The 17633-nt window shown below is 35.9% G+C and overlaps 1 protein-coding gene across 1 annotated transcript; it reads left to right on the forward strand.

The window, feature by feature from the left end:
- The first annotated feature begins 927 nt into the window (after positions 1–927).
- LOC134660624 (protein takeout-like) lies at positions 928–16795 on the forward strand. The gene is made up of 5 exons (XM_063516399.1): positions 928–1324; positions 11239–11479; positions 14389–14522; positions 14948–15097; positions 16613–16795. The coding sequence occupies exons 1-5, from the start codon at positions 1225–1227 to the stop codon at positions 16762–16764; spliced, it is 777 nt and encodes a 258-aa protein (XP_063372469.1). The 5' UTR covers positions 928–1224; the 3' UTR covers positions 16765–16795.
- Positions 16796–17633: the final 838 nt, after the last annotated feature.

A 17633-nucleotide genomic window follows, 5' to 3' on the forward strand; every position in this document is an offset into this window, starting at 1 on the left:
CTACAAGCACAGGGAAAAATCTGAAAACTACATATTGTTATAAATTATAAGTCGAATTTGTACGGAATCCTCGGTGGGCGAATCCGACTCGCACTTATCCGTTTTTTTCAAGTCGATACCGATAATACTTTTAACCCGAGGGTGTTGCACTAGACTACCTTCATTTCTAGGCTTTTCTGGGTCCACAAATTATCCATCCATTAATAATCCAAAACTTACTGAATTAGATACTTGATGGATTCAAATACGAGTAGGTATTGTAAAATACACTCGAATACTGACACAGTAAAAGCAGGACCTTGTTGAGAAGGAATTGACATAAAAGCGGTCAAGCGTGATCCCGTTGAAAAAAGGCGTGATAATAAGATAAGACATAAATTGATAATAAAGATCCGAAGTGCACGACATCCCAAGTACGCTAATGTGCAAAAAATAATAATAATAAGGTATTATAATAATAATAATTTGTTTATATTCACATGAACCGTGAGCATGTAATGTAAAAGGTATATATTTTGACATGTTACGATGGTCGATGGTCCGAAGCGATATACACTTGTTTTTTTTAACTAGGATTATAAATAAAAACTTTCAAAGGTCAGATATTATTCATATATTTTCAGATAGCAGTTCTTATGTTTGGCATAGTCGACACGTACATCGTTAATATTTTTTGATTAAGTACCTATATTTAGTTAGTTAGTTTTTTTACCCATCTACTTAAGTAATTGAATGCAAAACAATTATTGAATGTATGTGGTAATTATTTTGAAGACAGGGAGGAGCTTCCTCTATTTTATCACGTTGGGACTGGTGACTTAATTAAAGTAGGCTGACGAGTTATCTTATTACTTATCTCATGTGTAAAGGCGAATTTATTTGACTCATCAAATTATGATTACCGCAATCATAATTTGATGAAGCACGTGGAGTTTGTAATTTGTTTGACAGCGAGGTGGGGAGCCCGCGAGGGATGACGAAAATTACGCGAGAATAAAACACATCGTCTCTAGGGCTTTCACTTCAAACAAAATGAAACACGCGCCCGTCGGCGGCCCCTTCGAGCACACGCCCGCCATCTGCCCAGCGAAACGCCAGCACACACACCACTCCTGCTTCCACTGACGTTACCGACACCGGAAAATATCGAAATACAAAGTAGTGATCTTGTGATTTTGGAATATTACACGCATTTAATCGTAATATAATATTGGTAAATAAACCATGGCGGGACACCTCCTGAAGAGCCTGGTGGTGCTGTGCAGCGTGGCCGGCATGTGCCGCAGCGGGACGGCCGCGGACAACGACAACTCCCTTACCACTCGTAAGTTGTAACTTATAACACTTGTATGTTTTCATTAGTAATTAATTATTATCATAATTTTTTGTGTATATCTATATACACGAAATGTGTTTTGCTAAAATGCATCTTTAATATTTTTTACCAAACCATATATTTTTACTAAGTATGTCCCATTATTATCTTTAGTAGGAAAAGTATTCCAGGGTGGCAGATATATAAATATTTGAATGCTGAATGTACAAGCAAGGTATAGGGATGTACAAATACTTAATATACGTAATATACATTTTGAAAGAAATGTAATCAAGCGTTATTAAATAGCTTTTGGAAAAAATAAAAATAAACTGATTCATAACAATATTGCCGGCTGTTTATTTATTACTATCAATATTAAATAGAACCATAACAGAGCTGAATAGCAATCCACACAAACAACCAACAAGTCGCTAATCGCGCAGTAAGATATAATTTTCATTCTTATAATTTTAATTCTAAATTAAGTTCCTGTAATATTACTTATCATTACTGATGATGACATTACAAGTATTATAAAGTTATAAGTTTATAAAACGTAGTGATATAGGAATCTACATAATTAAGCACTAAGTAGGTATAAATAGCCAGTGCATTTACATTTTTATGATAGATTGTGTTGCTTTTGATAAACACCTTTGAAATAACATTGACCATTATGTGCGTAAAACCGGGTGCTACTAGAGCCTATATACCATACGGCATTTGAAAGATGGATGTACATACACTGATGGATAACTTGAGGTGTGCAGGTACAAAGGTAAAATTATTTAGGCAATGCTATTAGCGAGAGTCCATGAATATTTGCCTATTTATAATGTGGTTAACATTCGTAAATCTTCTACACACACGTTTTATAATATGCTACTTAATCTATTTTGGTTAGTTCAATCAATTATCTTATATGCAAATAATGAAAAATAAATACAACACAAAGTAAATGCAAATAAACTCAAGTTGTAACTCATTAACTAAAAAAAAAGGTTTACCTTTACATACAAACTAAATATAAAACACTTTACCAATCAATCACGTCACATGTAGAGGGTAAATTATTCGTACATTTAGAAAATAGGTTGTAATTGTTGTAGGTACCATGTCATGCCTCTATTGTACTTATATTTTTGAAGTGAAAACTTCTTTAGCGGCGCTGGTCACTGTTTGAGGTGGGGGAAAAATGATAAACTCGAGACAGCGTAAGGCGATCACGTGACCGTAAGGTTTAGAGATGGCCACTGATGGCATTTAAATCAATAAAGAAAAACTCAATGACATTACATGAAAAAGGTTCTAATCTTGTACGGGCTGAAATACGAGGATCTCACAGTTACATTCTAACTTTATATCACTCAAATATAATTCAATAAACCTACATCTTGATGAAACCGCTAGTAAAAGTGAACTCTAGTACTGGTGAGTAAAACTCAAAATATCATGACCAATAGTAGTTTATGCAACAGTGATATAATAAAATATTATTAAAAAAAAGAGTTATTATAAAAAAAAAGAGTTATTATTTAAAAAAAATTGAGTTATTATTAAAAAAAAAAGAGTTATTATTGTAAATGAAAACATACCTCTTTCATCATCAAGATCAATCAAGATGATCGGAACTTGTATCTTTAAAAAAAATAAAGCAGTTGTATTATACTCATAAGATGACTGCTAGCAGTCATCTTATGAGCCTATAGACAAATCATTCAAATGACATTGCTTTAGATATCACTGTCAGTCATTTAATTGACACATTTAAGTGCTGGAGTAGAAAAATATATTTAGATGAGAGGTCTGCAAGGTAACTTTACAATTTCTATTCGAATTTTAAACAATTAACGCTACAAATTTAAGCTCACTGGCCAGCAATTTCGGAACTAAAGTTTTGCAATAGAAAGGAGGATGGGTCAATTATACATAGTGCTGCAGACATTTTGGACTAGTCATTGAGTTTTCACTTCTGTCGGCACTCCCGGAGTGCAACCCGTTGTTTTTTATTTGTGTATGAGCACGAGGGTGCTGAGGTACCTACGTGATATGTAGTCAATTTCCAGACGATTTAACTTACATTTACATAAAATGACTGATGGAGAATTGTGGATAGATCGTTAATAACCTGTAGCTGCCAGCAGTCAGCAATACTTAAACGTACATATTTATATTTAAGTATGTTATGTTTTCAAAAGACATTTATAAACATTTCTAGACGGCTATTTTGAACGAAGCACTGAATGCCCAGAAAAGCCCTATCACTGGCACTTAACGTCATCATTATAATAGCTAAGTTAGCGTCATACCCTAATTACGGGCTCGCGATCGTGAGGTTACTACAAAAATAATAGTTTCACCAGCGTCTGCGCAACTGCGGTGTCAAGGTTGCGTCACAGTTCACCACCGACCCCGCCGCGGCCTGAGCTAAACCCGACACTCCTTAGGAATGTACACATTAGTGTACACTCCTTAGGAATGTACACATTAGCGTCTGTCTAGATTATCTAAATATTAACCGCCCAGGCAGATTACCTTCCTTAAGTAGGTATCTTGTAAAACGTATTTCCCATCTCAGTGCAGTTTCAAAAATATATAGAACTGCTAAACAATTATAGTGTAAAGGTGAGGCCGCATTTTAAATAAATAACCTGAAAGTACCGTATACTTAGATGTCCTTTACTTAAAACTTAATAAGCAACTTCTTATGAAGCTGGTTGTTAACCCCCGACGCAAAAAGAAGGGAGTTATATGTATGACGCTAATGTCAGTCTGTCTGTATGTCTGTCTGTGGCATTGTAGCTTTCCAACGGATGGACCGATTTCGATGCGTTTTTTTACGTTAAAGCGAGATCCTTGCGGTGGTTCTTATTCTTAACTATGTTTGATAAAAATCGATTCAGCCGATTGAAGAGTATTAGCTCTTTTCCAAAATCATGTAAGGCATTTCTGGCATAAAATGGTTTAAAATCTTCTTATGATTACCGTAGGGGACTTTTTAGATACATTTTTAATTTAATAGTTAGGTACCTACAGGGTCAGGTAGGGTAAATATAAGACATGGGTAAAGATAAGACAAAGTTTATAAAACTCAAAAACTTATTCGATTTCATTACTACCTACTCGTATTCCAATTATAAATTACACACAAAGCTTAATTAAGCTTTGTGTGTAAATTTAATAATGTGTCTCGTATATAATAATATAGGGTCAGATGAAATTTCATCTGACCTTATACATTATTATATACGAGTATCTATTAATTTCCAACACCACAACTTTTTATTGATGGCTGATTTTTAACCCCCGACTCAAAAAGAGGGGTGTTACTTGTCTGTTTGAAGCCAATGTCTGTCTGTCTGTCTGTGGCATCGTAGCTCTCTAACGAATAGGCTTACGTGAAAGCGAGATTACTTGCGGTTCTTACCTATGTTTCATAGAAATCGGTCCAGCTGTTAAATAAGTATATATCAGCTCTTTTCCAAAATGATGTACTTAAGGCATTTTTGGCATGTAATGGATTTTGTTGGCGCCTTAAATAGGTTTTTTTAAAATTTTAATTTAATAGTTATCTTTTATTAGATGCCTTCTGGGTTTAAGTCCCTTTTTAATTTTTTTTTACTGTGCTCAAACATACGATACACATACCATACATAATGCAAGGAAGTAGGTACTACACGGTCAACAAATATGGATAATATATTTCATAGGAAAAGATGTAAGAGAAAGACTCGTGATTGACTATTTGATTACTTGATCAGAGTGTGGCCTCCAACAAGCGCGTCCTGATGCGGGTCACGCGCGCTATGAGACCATTTATATTTTAAAGAGTCTATGCATAAGGTTCGTCAAGGCTGAAACGGGCCATCTCTTACCGAAATGACACCTGAACTGAAGTGATAATATTATTCTGCTCAGGCTCGCGCGCACTGTTTGTGTCGTGCTTCAGCATGTGGACGACCGCCCTGATACCGCCTTTTCATACAAACTTAGTCCCCATTTCCTCTCTGGATAAGTATTAACATTATTGACAATATTTTGACAACTTTATGTACCTATATCAACCATCAATTTTTAATTAATACAAGAGTTGGAGCATTTAAAAGCATTTAAAAGTTTGTTTTGAATCGCTCCTAATTCTTATAATAATATAATAATCAAAATATTGAAAAAAGTCAAACGAAGGGGTAAAGCTTTGGTCAATAAACATCACATTGTGTAAACATACTTTCTTTATTATCCAGAGAGGAAAATGAGGACTACTTTTATATAGACAAGCCGCGTCGTACCCTTTCCTTACGTTTAACGCTTAACTAAATATCTTCCGCACAAGTTACCTATGTACTTCCACGCGCTATGACGCATCGAGAACCACAAATTTACATCCATTCTTCTCATTTCGATTGCTCACTCAATATATGTTTGTGTATATTTGCTTAACTTTTATACTCGTATATTAAACTCGTATAAAAATTGTGTTGTGGTTTTCTGTTCTAAGATTTGTCATTAATCAATCTATTTGCAGGTGTTTATTATGGTTTAGAACCGTTTTATCCCCAAAGTAAATGACTGGGATTTGTAAATATGATGATCACGTATAGCTAAGACCTTGATAAATGAGTTGTGTGTACGTTAGTTTTTCCTGATAAATATATGCGCCTGAAGTTTACTCAGACGTCCACGCCGGCGGAAGAGTATTTGCTCGCGCGGTGTTGCGTAGCCGCACCGGCCACGGAACCCAAACGTAATCGTGCAAACTGACCTTGGCACGAATGAGCTTTAAAATACGCACATCCTGGGCGACAATAATGCTTAATGCTGCACATTAACATTGGTACATGATTACAATCATTTCAGATTAATTAGATGTCTTTGACAACGCAATAAATTGATCAGTTAGATGGTCAAGAGCATCACGAGTTGTTAGCTGGTACGTTGCTTTAGGCTTATTAGACCTGTTTTTTACCTTGTAGCGCTGGCGGTCACCGGTTAATTCAGTAAAATGCTGCAAATGATGTTAAAAGTTATGAAAATCGGTACGAGTGATCTTTAGGAAATTTGAATCAATTTGACCCGAAGCACCAACCAAAAAAATTAAAGGAGAGGAGTTATGACGTCATCTTTTTTGTATGAATAAAAAAATCGTTTAGAAACCTATCGTGTGTAGCAGGGATGTTGCGAATATCCGCATCCGCATCCGCAACCGTGGAACTTCCGCATTAATTTCAACATCCGCATCCGCATCCGCATAAAATCGATGCGGATTTAATGCGGATGCGGATGTGGAACAGGTCGGTACAGGAATGTCTTAGCATCGGCGTAAGTGCTAGACTGCTAGGTAATTTTGTCATTAACCAAAAAAACCTATTAGAAATGAGCAGTCAAGCGTGAGTGGGACTTAATGTACGGAACTCTTGGAACAAGATTCCGACTCGCACTTGGCCGGTTTTTTGTAAATAAAAATTACTAAAATGTAATATTTGACGTTTTTTATGGTACTATCTTGACATCCGCATCCGCATCCGCGGATGTGAGCCTTTAAAAATCCGCATCCGCATCCGCATCCGCATCCGCATCCGCATCCGCGGATGTCAAAAAATCGGCATCCGCAACATCCCTGGTGTGTAGTATTAAACGAAAGGTCTTTCTGAGCCGATTCAAAAAATATATCACATCTTTACATTTCAGCCATTTTTTTTAAATTATAATAAAAATAATATTCACAACATATCAAGTTTGTGCTTCTCCAGATTCAATACCGTTCAAATTTTTTTTGTAAATTATACCTAATATCCTCATATCTAATCCTAATAAAGCAATTTTGAAAATATTGACATAAGGTTTTTTTTTTAATTTTTCAATTATTCAATTTAACACCATTTGCAGCGTTTTTTGGCGAACCGCTAGCGCTATTGTATATATGATGATTTGCGGTCCCTATGACGATATCGATGGTTCATAAATGCGTATATTGTCTAACTACGAGTACCTATGGTAAGTATTTACTGTAGGTACGTATATTCACGTATATTTATCGTTAGTCTTCGCTTTCAGATGGAAATGACAACATCTAACCGCGATACTTAACCCTTAAATGCATGATTTTTTCTTTTTGCCCGAAATTAATATATGTATCACATAATTGTTTGCCGTTTCTAGGAAAAATAGTAAAAAAAATTATATCATCGATTTTCACTGCGAAATCAGTGTTAAAAGTTGCATAGTCTAAATCATATTTTTGGAAATATAAAGCTATTAGTAAGGGGTATAGGAAAAATCTTAACTGCCAACAGAAAGGTACACTATTTGTGATGTTTCTATGATAAAGTTTGTAAATATAAAATAATTACAAACCCCGAAAAATCTGCCCAAAATCACATACTAAAAATCATCAGCTTCCAGGTTTTTCCAAGTTTTCCGACATTTTGTCTATTCAATTCAATTCAATTCAATTTCTTTATTCATAACGTAAGTTACATGTCAATTTTATTATACATATTTACATCCTAATTTTATATTAACAATAATAAGTATCTCATTTCAACAAACAAAACAAATAAACATTTTCTATAAACAAATGTAACTTTTATAAATTAAAATACTGCGTAAATTTATGTAATAATTCGGAAAATATATTAGTTTTACTATTGAAATAATATATACAAGAACAAATAGAATTTGTTTAATAATGCATAACATTTGATGTTTATGTTGTGTGTATATGCATCACTATGCATTTAAGGGTTAAAATGCAAGAAGAAAAAAGCTCCACTAGAGAATACATTTTGACATAATACATTGATACGTCATGTCAGAGGGCTTAGCCAAGATGCCAATCGTTTGCGCCGTAGCGAACGAGACGGTAATCTCTCTCTATCACTCTTCCATGTTAAAGCGACAAAGAGAAGTTTCATTCGCTACGGTGCAACCGATTGGCATGTGATGATGTGGGTTTTTCCGGGGACTCAGGGGCATCTGCGTCGGCCAGTCATTGGCATCTTGGCTTGGCACCCAGACCTACTTCAGTAGGTATTGCGATGCATTAAATGTACCTACTCGTACCTATATGCCTTATATGATATATGATAGATTAGAAACTGATGTGAATAATTGATAGGATGCAATGCTGGAGCCATCTTTCAGTCTCTTTCAAGTAGGTAGTTTCACAACGAGCGTAAGTTGCGCGACGAGCGGCGGGGCCCGGAGTACGGCGCGGCATCTCGGCTCGGCGGATTACACTATTACAATGTTGCGTCAAACGATCTGCCTTTATCACATCACTTATCAAATAAACGATCCACTTAACTGCACTATTCATTGCTTTTTTATAGGAAAGGCCTAGGGTACAATATTAGATATAATTTTATGGATGGACGAGAAAAAGTCGGAAAGAAATATTTTTTTCTCGTCTTACTCATTTTAATTTTTAACATAATCTTTGGAGATAACCTAGGTATACATACTTTTTTTTTGTTGACGGAGTGGTAAAATGCGATACGCAATTCCCCGGCCTGGGGAGCCATTGGGGGATATGTGGGACTCCCTCCTGCAGCCCTACTCTCCTATTGAGAGGGGGAGAGGAGGTATACCCACTAAAAGCCACTCCGGCGTCTCCCTTCTTATCGTTTTGAAGGAGCCATGGGATGCCTGGGATTCTACCGTGATTCATCAATAAGACTTTGTTTACCTTAAATAAAATACATATCAACTTAACCAACATCTACAATGGCAGATTAATTCTGAGTATGTACATTACAACGTTTGTAAAAGCGCGTTCATAAGTTTTGTTTATGTTGTATCAATAAATCATTAATTTCATTAATTATTGATACAACATAAACATTCTTTGACAATAACATTTTGTTTTTTTTTGACAATTACAAATTTCGAACTAGCTACTCATTACCTCATTACATACTCTCGTATCATCTCTTTTCTTTCTTTTCTTGAGTTGTTATTTGAGTAGGTACCTACGAATATGAGATGAGAAATGAGAATAAAAAAACAACGGGTTGCACTCAGGGAGTGCCGGCAGAAGTGAAAACTCAATGACTATTGCAAAATACATTATGTATAATTGAGGTTAACGCCATCTAGCGTTAGCGTTAATTACTTGAAACCCCTAAGCACATCACTGTTAGTACTCTAGTTATATTAATACCAGTTAGAGCGAAACTCACTAGATGGCATTTAAATCAATAAAGAAAACCTCAATGACATTACATGTAACAGTTTTTCGATCAGGTCACGTGACCGTCTTACGCTGTCTCGAGTTGAACATTTTTTACCCACATTTTCACTTCAAAAAATCCTTTCCCACAACAAGTAAAAAGGGGTAGAATGTGGTTTTTGTTTGTACCTAATAATAATCGCTAATTGGAGAATATTGGATTAGAGGGAAGAATGTGAGAATATTCGGAGAAATGCTATAAAGTGGGTTTGCAGGTCGCCGCGGTATTGCCACTTACATAACCAGATTTATGTAATCACTGCTGACCTTGTGCAAGAGCTTAAGTATCATACGAAATGACCACTGCCGTTCAAGTTCAACGTTATTCTTATAATCCTTACCTAACGATTACTAATCGATGACAAAGTAAATATGTATAGAGAACTAAGTAAACATTATTTTATCATCTTTTAGTAGGTAGGTACTTACCAAGTGAAGACCTATTGAATATTAGCTTGAAACAGGAGTAGCTTACGCATTCTTACACTTTTCACTAATTATTTAAAGATGGTTGTAACAAATTAAGTTATATTCGTTTTTTTAAGGCGACTTAAGTCACATACATTTTTAGTCATATTATTATAACGTGCGACCCGAGGGTTATCCAAGTGTCGATTAATTCAGCGATATAACAGTCTATATTACTCTCGAATGCAGTGCAAAACTATTTCAAGGTCACGTAACCTAAACGAAAGATGGCCAAATGAGATGTAAGGTAGGTATATCACCGGCGGTAGCATTTCTCGACTCACCTTGCCACCGCTGACCGCTTGCGTCACGGCATGCGGCACACTTCGCGTCTTACATAATCGCCCCACGTGTAATCATTTCTTGCAAACACATTGATTGCTGATTAACTAATTTAGTCATTGTTCACCTGCTAAATGCTGCGCCGGCAGCAATGCGATCCCCGAATCTGTCCAATTATAAAATATTACTATAGGTAGGAACTTTGTGCAGTTTTTATCGGGCTCTTTTAATTGTTAATAATTATGGAATTATCTATGTAGCATGGCCAGTACTTTAAAATTTTACCGCTAAAATAGTGCCCGATTTGAACCTCAAGCTTACTTCTGCGGAGTTCAAAAAAATAAAGTGTAATAATATGTTCTGTTAGCATCAAAAAGAGTGGATGAAACAACGCGTCAAAAGTATCTGTGACCCTGGAATACTTTCCTAAAACAGTCGTGTAATAATCATATATCGCTAGATAACAGTTCACGTTCAAATGTCAATCTGACACAGTATAATTGCTCAACATATAGAGACATAAATATTTTTGTTAAAGTTAAGTTACTTTTGATCCTGACTGTCCGGGACTGATGGTGAACACGGTCGGCCTACACTTACCGCATAGATCAGTTGTGCCCTAATTATTGAAATAAATTAGCAGTAAAGATTTCATTATAAATGGAGTACCTACCTAGGTATGGTGCAACTTGACATTTTGGTTAATATAGCCCACAGTGCAAGGCTCGCCATTTGAAATAAAAAGGCTTTGTATTTAAATGAAGCTTGCTTAACATGATTAAAAGATTGTCCAGAGCAGGTTTTATATTTACGAGTAAACTTCGCTTGTTCGGTGTTCGCCCTGTTTGTACCTATTTAGTTCTGTGATTACCAATCAATATTTCCAGATGCACATTTATCACTTTATTAAGTAATGTATATGTGAACACAATATTTTCAGCGGAGTACATCCTGCCGTGCAGCCGCAGCGACCCGCAGCTGGACTCGTGCGTGAAGCGGTCGTTCAACCACCTGCGGCCGTACCTGGCGCGCGGGCTGCCCGAGCTGGGCGTGCCGGCCGTGGAACCGCTGCGCATCGACCGGCTGGTGATGTCCAACGACGCGGGACCCGTGCGCGTCACCGCCGCCTTCACCAACATCACCGTACTCGGCCCCAGCAACTACACCGTCACTAAGATAAGGTGCGACTTATTGTAATGCACAACACAAACACAACACACACACGGAGGGGACTATCTATACCCGTGTAATAATTAAAAAAAAAAACTACTGACTTGATTCATATCAGAGAGTGAGTAGGTATATAATATATATATTTACGCTGATGAGTTGCCAATCTTATTAGCGTACCTATACCTCTCGCGTCTATTAATATCATATTTATTGTATCACTTACTTTTTAAAATTAAGTCCGGCCAAAAGGTTAATTTATTAGCAAAATCTGGGTGACCGAGCTTCGCTCGAAAAACATAAAAAAACACGAAAATGCGCGTTTTCCCAGAGATAAGACCTAGGTAGATCGATTTTTCGCCCCCAAAAACTCCCATATAGCAAATTTCATCGAAATCGTTAGAGCCGTTTCCGAGATCCCCGAAATATATATATATATATATATATATATATATATATATATATATATATATATATATATAAACAAGAATTGCTCGTTTAAAGGTATTAGATTAGATTAGTCGTAATTATCAAAATAGGTATTACCTAACTAATTCTACGAAAAACTGATTAAATACAGAAAAAAAATGGTTACTTCACCCATTACATTGTTATTAATATTTTGATGTTTAGGTATTTTGCATAAAGGTTACATACATGCTTTATAGTAAGTGTGCTATTGCGATTTGATTTCTGCAAAATATGTTGCAATGCGAATAATCTGGTACTTACCTTGTTTGTAAACTTGAGAACGTCTATTCTACTCATTGATATAGTATAAAGAACTGGATACCCAATCAGCCGCCAAAAATGGCCCCACAAAAGTGATGTCAAAACAGATCATGCATTACTTTTTCGTTTAGTCTTGTTTGAAACGCTCAAATGTGAAGTTGTCAACAATTACGAAATGTGCCGTTAAAATATGTAAAAATAACAATGATAAAACAAGGAAAAAGGATGGAATGTATTTCTTTCGGTTAGTTCTTTGGATAGCATTACATAATTTATGTAATCTGGTGGTAATTTTATGGTTTTGAATAAATTAATTTGTTAGTACCAAAGAAGGGATGTTAAGGAACAAAAATCTAATGAGTCGATGTGAGGTCAATATTTTTTTATATTTTTATATGGAATTCATAAGAAATAATATTATGTTTAAATTCAAGATTTCCAAGAAAACCTATGCGACGTGCAAAGTGGACTGCTATTTAATTATAGCAAGAGATAGGGGTGATGCAGTTTTAAACAAGGCAAAACGGCACTTGTGTGTTCGGGCCATTTCCCTGTTTCCGACATATACACCACCAATAAGGGCTTATATCGACTAACTGTAAATGCTAAACCTGTCGGAACACAGTGACAACCACAGGATTTTTTTTATAAAGTATAGGTAGACTTTATAAAAAAAATCCAATCAGTATCTAAATGTCCCCGTACACCCGCGCTATGAGTAAATGTAGATCTTAGATACACAGTTATTTAATAAGTAGAATTTATTTCAAGGAAATTAGTATTTAAAGACGTATACTTACGAATTAAAAATTTAATTTGTTTGAATTTGAACCACGAATTAATTTTATTTGAGCTCCCGATTAAATTAAATTTGTTTTATTTATTACTTCAATTGGTTTTCCTGTACAGTAATACATATTAAAGTGTACCAAAGTGACTCCATTCGTTCTAGTGATGGGTAGGACATCAATTTAAAATGAGTTTGTATGAGTACCTCATTTACTAAAATGAGGTGTTACAATGTCTTACTTCAAATGAGGTGAGGTACTAGCATATTTTCAGCGTCGACTATTCCATTAATTCCAACGGCGACAAAAATATTTAATGTATATACATATTTATGTATTCATCACTTCCTTTATAAATAAATAAATAGTAACATTTAATTGGAGTGCAATTCTGGAGGTTAAGAATAGAACTTTTAGGAGAAAGATAATTTTAGAATCAAGTAAAATGAATAGAGGAGTGAAGTAAGACATTTTTGCGGTACGAAGTACTGCGACAAATTAACAAAATGAGTGGTACAAATGAGGTGCCTCACGAGTGAGCGACTCAACACTAATTCGTTCATTATTCTCGTTTGACGTTGTTTGACGTAAATACGTTACGTTTAGTGCCATCGGACTAAATTTTTTAACAGTGTTGGTACTTATGTTTGCAAATTTGACACTTAATGCTTACGACATTAAGCTCTTTTCTGTACGAAACATTTATCTTGACTCAAAATTTACGTAAGCGTTTTTATCATCAATGCAAATGGTGCGAAACGTCATTGGGATCCACATTTCTTGACGTTTTTGTTCTGCTTTGTGTGTCTATTTCTTTTATATTAAGTCAGTGATTCTACTTGTAAAATAATGAGATTCGTTTGGGCAATTTGATATTTGACATGACAATACCTTTGTTTTTGTAATCTGTCAGCGTTGTCTTAACGCATCTCGTTCATATTTAGCGCATTTGGGTCGTTGAAATGCAATTCTCGCAGCTGTCGAGCTTGCGCAAACGTCGAGATCGCGCGTAAGATGGCTTGAGCGATTGCAACGCTAGGGACTAATCACGGACGGGCATGCACCGAAACTATCAACGCACACGCAATGTTAAAGTACCTAATCTTACTAATTAGGCTTGGGAAGGGATGTTCTTTACCTAACCATACATTTCTGGCTTTTTTATAATATTTTCGTGATTCACAGTGATTAGCGTTTATAAATGTGCAGTAGGTAGATATGTACTAAAATACATTTCTTTTTTCTGCACCTGTTTAGTGAGAGAGCGTACTTGCGAGGATAAATTCAACAGTGGATTATTAAAATTGAGATGATCGGTTTGTTACATGCGTCTGCCAGTATTAACCTAACAGTATTCTAGGTTTTAGAACAATATAAGAAAATAATAAAATGTGTTGCAGATCGGACCTGAGCAAGCTGCGCATCGACATGGGTCTGGTGCTCCCGCGCATCGAGATCACGGGCCGCTACGAGGTGTCGGGCCAGGTGCTGCTGTTCCCCGTACGCTCCCAAGGAGACTTCTGGGCTGCATTCAGTAAGTTATCGCTTGTTTTTAGTTGATTATATCAACACTTTGATCGAGCAGGTTCCCAATTCTTGGGTTAGGTACCTATTCGTCGTATTTTATGTACCTTCGACAAAATTATTTAGGTACCTATTTGTTTGAAGGGGAATACCTTCACAGTAATTAGACCCGTTGTGATATGGTCAATATCGTATAGGTAATGGAATTATCAAAGCTATTTAAAGTGAATAGTATATTTTTTTAATGACTTACTCTCAGAAAGCACAGTTTGGTAAAGTAGGTACCTAGTCGAGTAAATTAAAACTGCGGATGAAGACCGGCAATGAATGATGGCATTTGAAACTGGATCTTTTTTTTAAATAAGTATAAATGGAAAACCTGCTTACATTACAGATAAAAGTGACCATAAGCTCGTATAATATAACTTGTTATAGTCGATGTGGCCGCCATCGCAAAGGTGTTCGGCAAGGAGGTGGAGCGCGACAACGTCAAGTACATGGCGGCCGACCGGCTCCTGGTCGACTTCAAGCTGCGGAACTCGAGGTTCAAAGTGCGGGACACGGTCAATTATGGAAGCGTCATTGGTATGAAATCTATATTATTCAGCTTGTAAAGATCACCTTAGGCAATTAACTCGTTCGCGTCTTTCCTGTAGACATAGCAAAGTTAAGGTAATATAAAGCTAATTTTGACGCTACACCCTTACAGGCGGGATACTTTTTTCACTTTTAGAACACTGATTTCGTGTCCCTAGACTTCCTAGCAAAAAAAATCGTTTTTTCAAAAACCATGTTGATTTTTTGACTTTTTTTGTTTACGCGGGCATTATTAGATACGTAAATATTTAATTAACACAATAAATTAACAACTTGATGAGATAAAAGTTACATTTTGTACGGTAACGCAGTAGAAAAAGGCAAAAATGGTGTGTCCCTGATTTTTGTATGGGAGATAAAAAAAAATCTCTTGCGTTACCGTACAAAATGTAACTTTTATCAGATCAAGTTGTTAATTTTAATGTGTTCTTAAGTACTTATGGATCTAATAACGCCCGTGTAAACAAAAAAGTAAAAATATCGTCATGGTTTTTGAAAAATCAATTTTTCTTTCGTAGGGACTCTAGGGACACGAAATTAAGTGTTCTAAAAGTTGATTCACCCAAATATTACCAGAGTCGTTAACTTTTATAATGTTATATCCACAGAAGTAACTTTTTTTCTAAATTGTGTTTGACCCAAGTAGCGAAAGCGACGCGATGCAGTTATGCGACCGTATCTACATATAAGAATAAGAATAATATTAAGAATAAATATTATTATTAATAAAACAAATAGCAGAATATGTCAAGGGTCTCCGCACTAGGCTACGCCTGTTTCGCGGGGAACCAGTTACAGTTAACAATTATTGAGCTAGTTACACAATAAAGTAAGTATTGAAATAACAAACTTATTATATAAGTAAGAAGAACAAAATACAATCATATTGCAAAACATGAAAACCAAACTTAAAACAATTTAACTATAATATCTTCTGTCTGGGCATAACTAAGTGAATGTAAAAGTTTTAATAAGAGTATCTTAGCTTCTACAATGGAGCAGTCTTTAAGGTTACAGTATTTAAGCAAGGCATTGTAAGTAGTCACTCGGACTCTTTCCCCAAAACGTTTCCTAAAAGCGGAACGAACTTCTGGAATTGGTAAGTTTATTGATTAAAGGACTATAGCAAGGCAACAATTTTGAGGTTTTGTGTGTGTGTAAAGAGATTTTCATTAAAAATAACTGACGTACGGTTAAGACCTTTGCTTCGGCATAGAGATCTATGGTTGGAAATCGAAAGGGTTTTTTAAGCATCACTTTTAAAACAGAGCGTTGAGCCCTTTCAATTTCCAGCATAGAGGTCTTTTCCGCACTTCCCCAAACTGTGATTAACAATCTGACAAGTAAGACAACTGACATAATTAATTGTCCCTTGGTATCGCGTCATCGGTATTTATTGCGTCGCATATATCGCGCCACATCGCTTTTACCGTTTGACACTGGGTCACCTAGCCTTTATTCTCTGAACAATACTTACAAGTTTGAATTGTGCATACATTTCAGGCGAAGCAATGAACCAGTTTCTGAACAACAACGCGGCTGAGATCATCGAGGAGATGCGGCCGGCCGCGAGCGTGTCCATCGCCAAGCACTTCCAGGCCTTCCTCAACGCCGCCTTCACCAAGGTGCCCATCGACGTTTGGCTCAAACCTTAATGGCCGACACAAACATGTCAATAGAACGACATTGTTCCTAGTTAAGTTTTCTAGTGACTGAAGTGGCTTTAAGGGGGCATGACATGAGTTAGTTACCTACTGCATTGTAATTGGTAGGTGTCAAAAGGAGCAATGTTCTGAAAAGAATATCGAACGATCGCTTTTGATGACTCCTTTATTTTTTCCGAATACTAACAATTTTCCATTTGCTAATGGAAGTTCCAGATTTAAAACTATTGAAATCTGATAATTTTTCTGTAGACGCTAGTCCAAAGATGATTTTATTTCTTTTCGTAAAAATAGTATTGTAGAAACAGAACAATAACTTGGGTGTGTTAAGGCGGGTTTCCACCAGTGTGCGGTACTGTGCGGCACAAGCATAGTTACTCAGTACAAAAATGCTTGTGCCGCACAGTGCCGCACACTGGTGGATTTGCATGTGAAGAAAAGTAGGTAGGTGGTATTACCTTATAATTAATTAAAAAATATAATTGGTATTACCACCACAAATGTAACTAGTTAAGGTATTAGGTATAAAGATCGGGGTTTCAGAGCATGAGCTCTATCACCCAACCTCATAATACATGGTTACTAAAGGGTGACTCCGACTAGCGAGGCATAGCCAGCATAAGCCGTTTATTTTTAATGCATTTAAATAAGTACAACAATACCTAAATGATCTAACATTACAAAATATTATTACACTTTCATATTATTGTCCAATTACTACGAGCATGGCCAAAATGTTTTGTTAATAACTTGATATTTTTCAATTTTGCAAACATGTTAAATCACGTTGAACACGTAGGTAGTGCCTAATATTTACAAACAGTTTTATTCATTTGAATGTTTATTGTGGGTACAAAAAT

This window comes from Cydia amplana, chromosome Z (assembly GCF_948474715.1).
Source record: "Cydia amplana chromosome Z, ilCydAmpl1.1, whole genome shotgun sequence".
In the NCBI taxonomy this organism is placed as follows: Eukaryota; Metazoa; Arthropoda; class Insecta; order Lepidoptera; family Tortricidae; genus Cydia; species Cydia amplana.

What these genes read in the sequence shown, in the direction of transcription:
- LOC134660624 (XM_063516399.1), top strand. Translation starts at nt 1,225, where the DNA reads ATGGCGGGACACCTCCTGAAGAGCCTGGTGGTGCTGTGCAGCGTGGCC. An exon ending in CGACAACTCCCTTACCACTC is followed by an intron (nt 1,325 to 11,238) that starts GTAAGTTGTAAC and finishes CAATATTTTCAG; the next exon opens with CGGAGTACATCCTGCCGTGC. An exon ending in TACACCGTCACTAAGATAAG is followed by an intron (nt 11,480 to 14,388) that starts GTGCGACTTATT and finishes AATGTGTTGCAG; the next exon opens with ATCGGACCTGAGCAAGCTGC.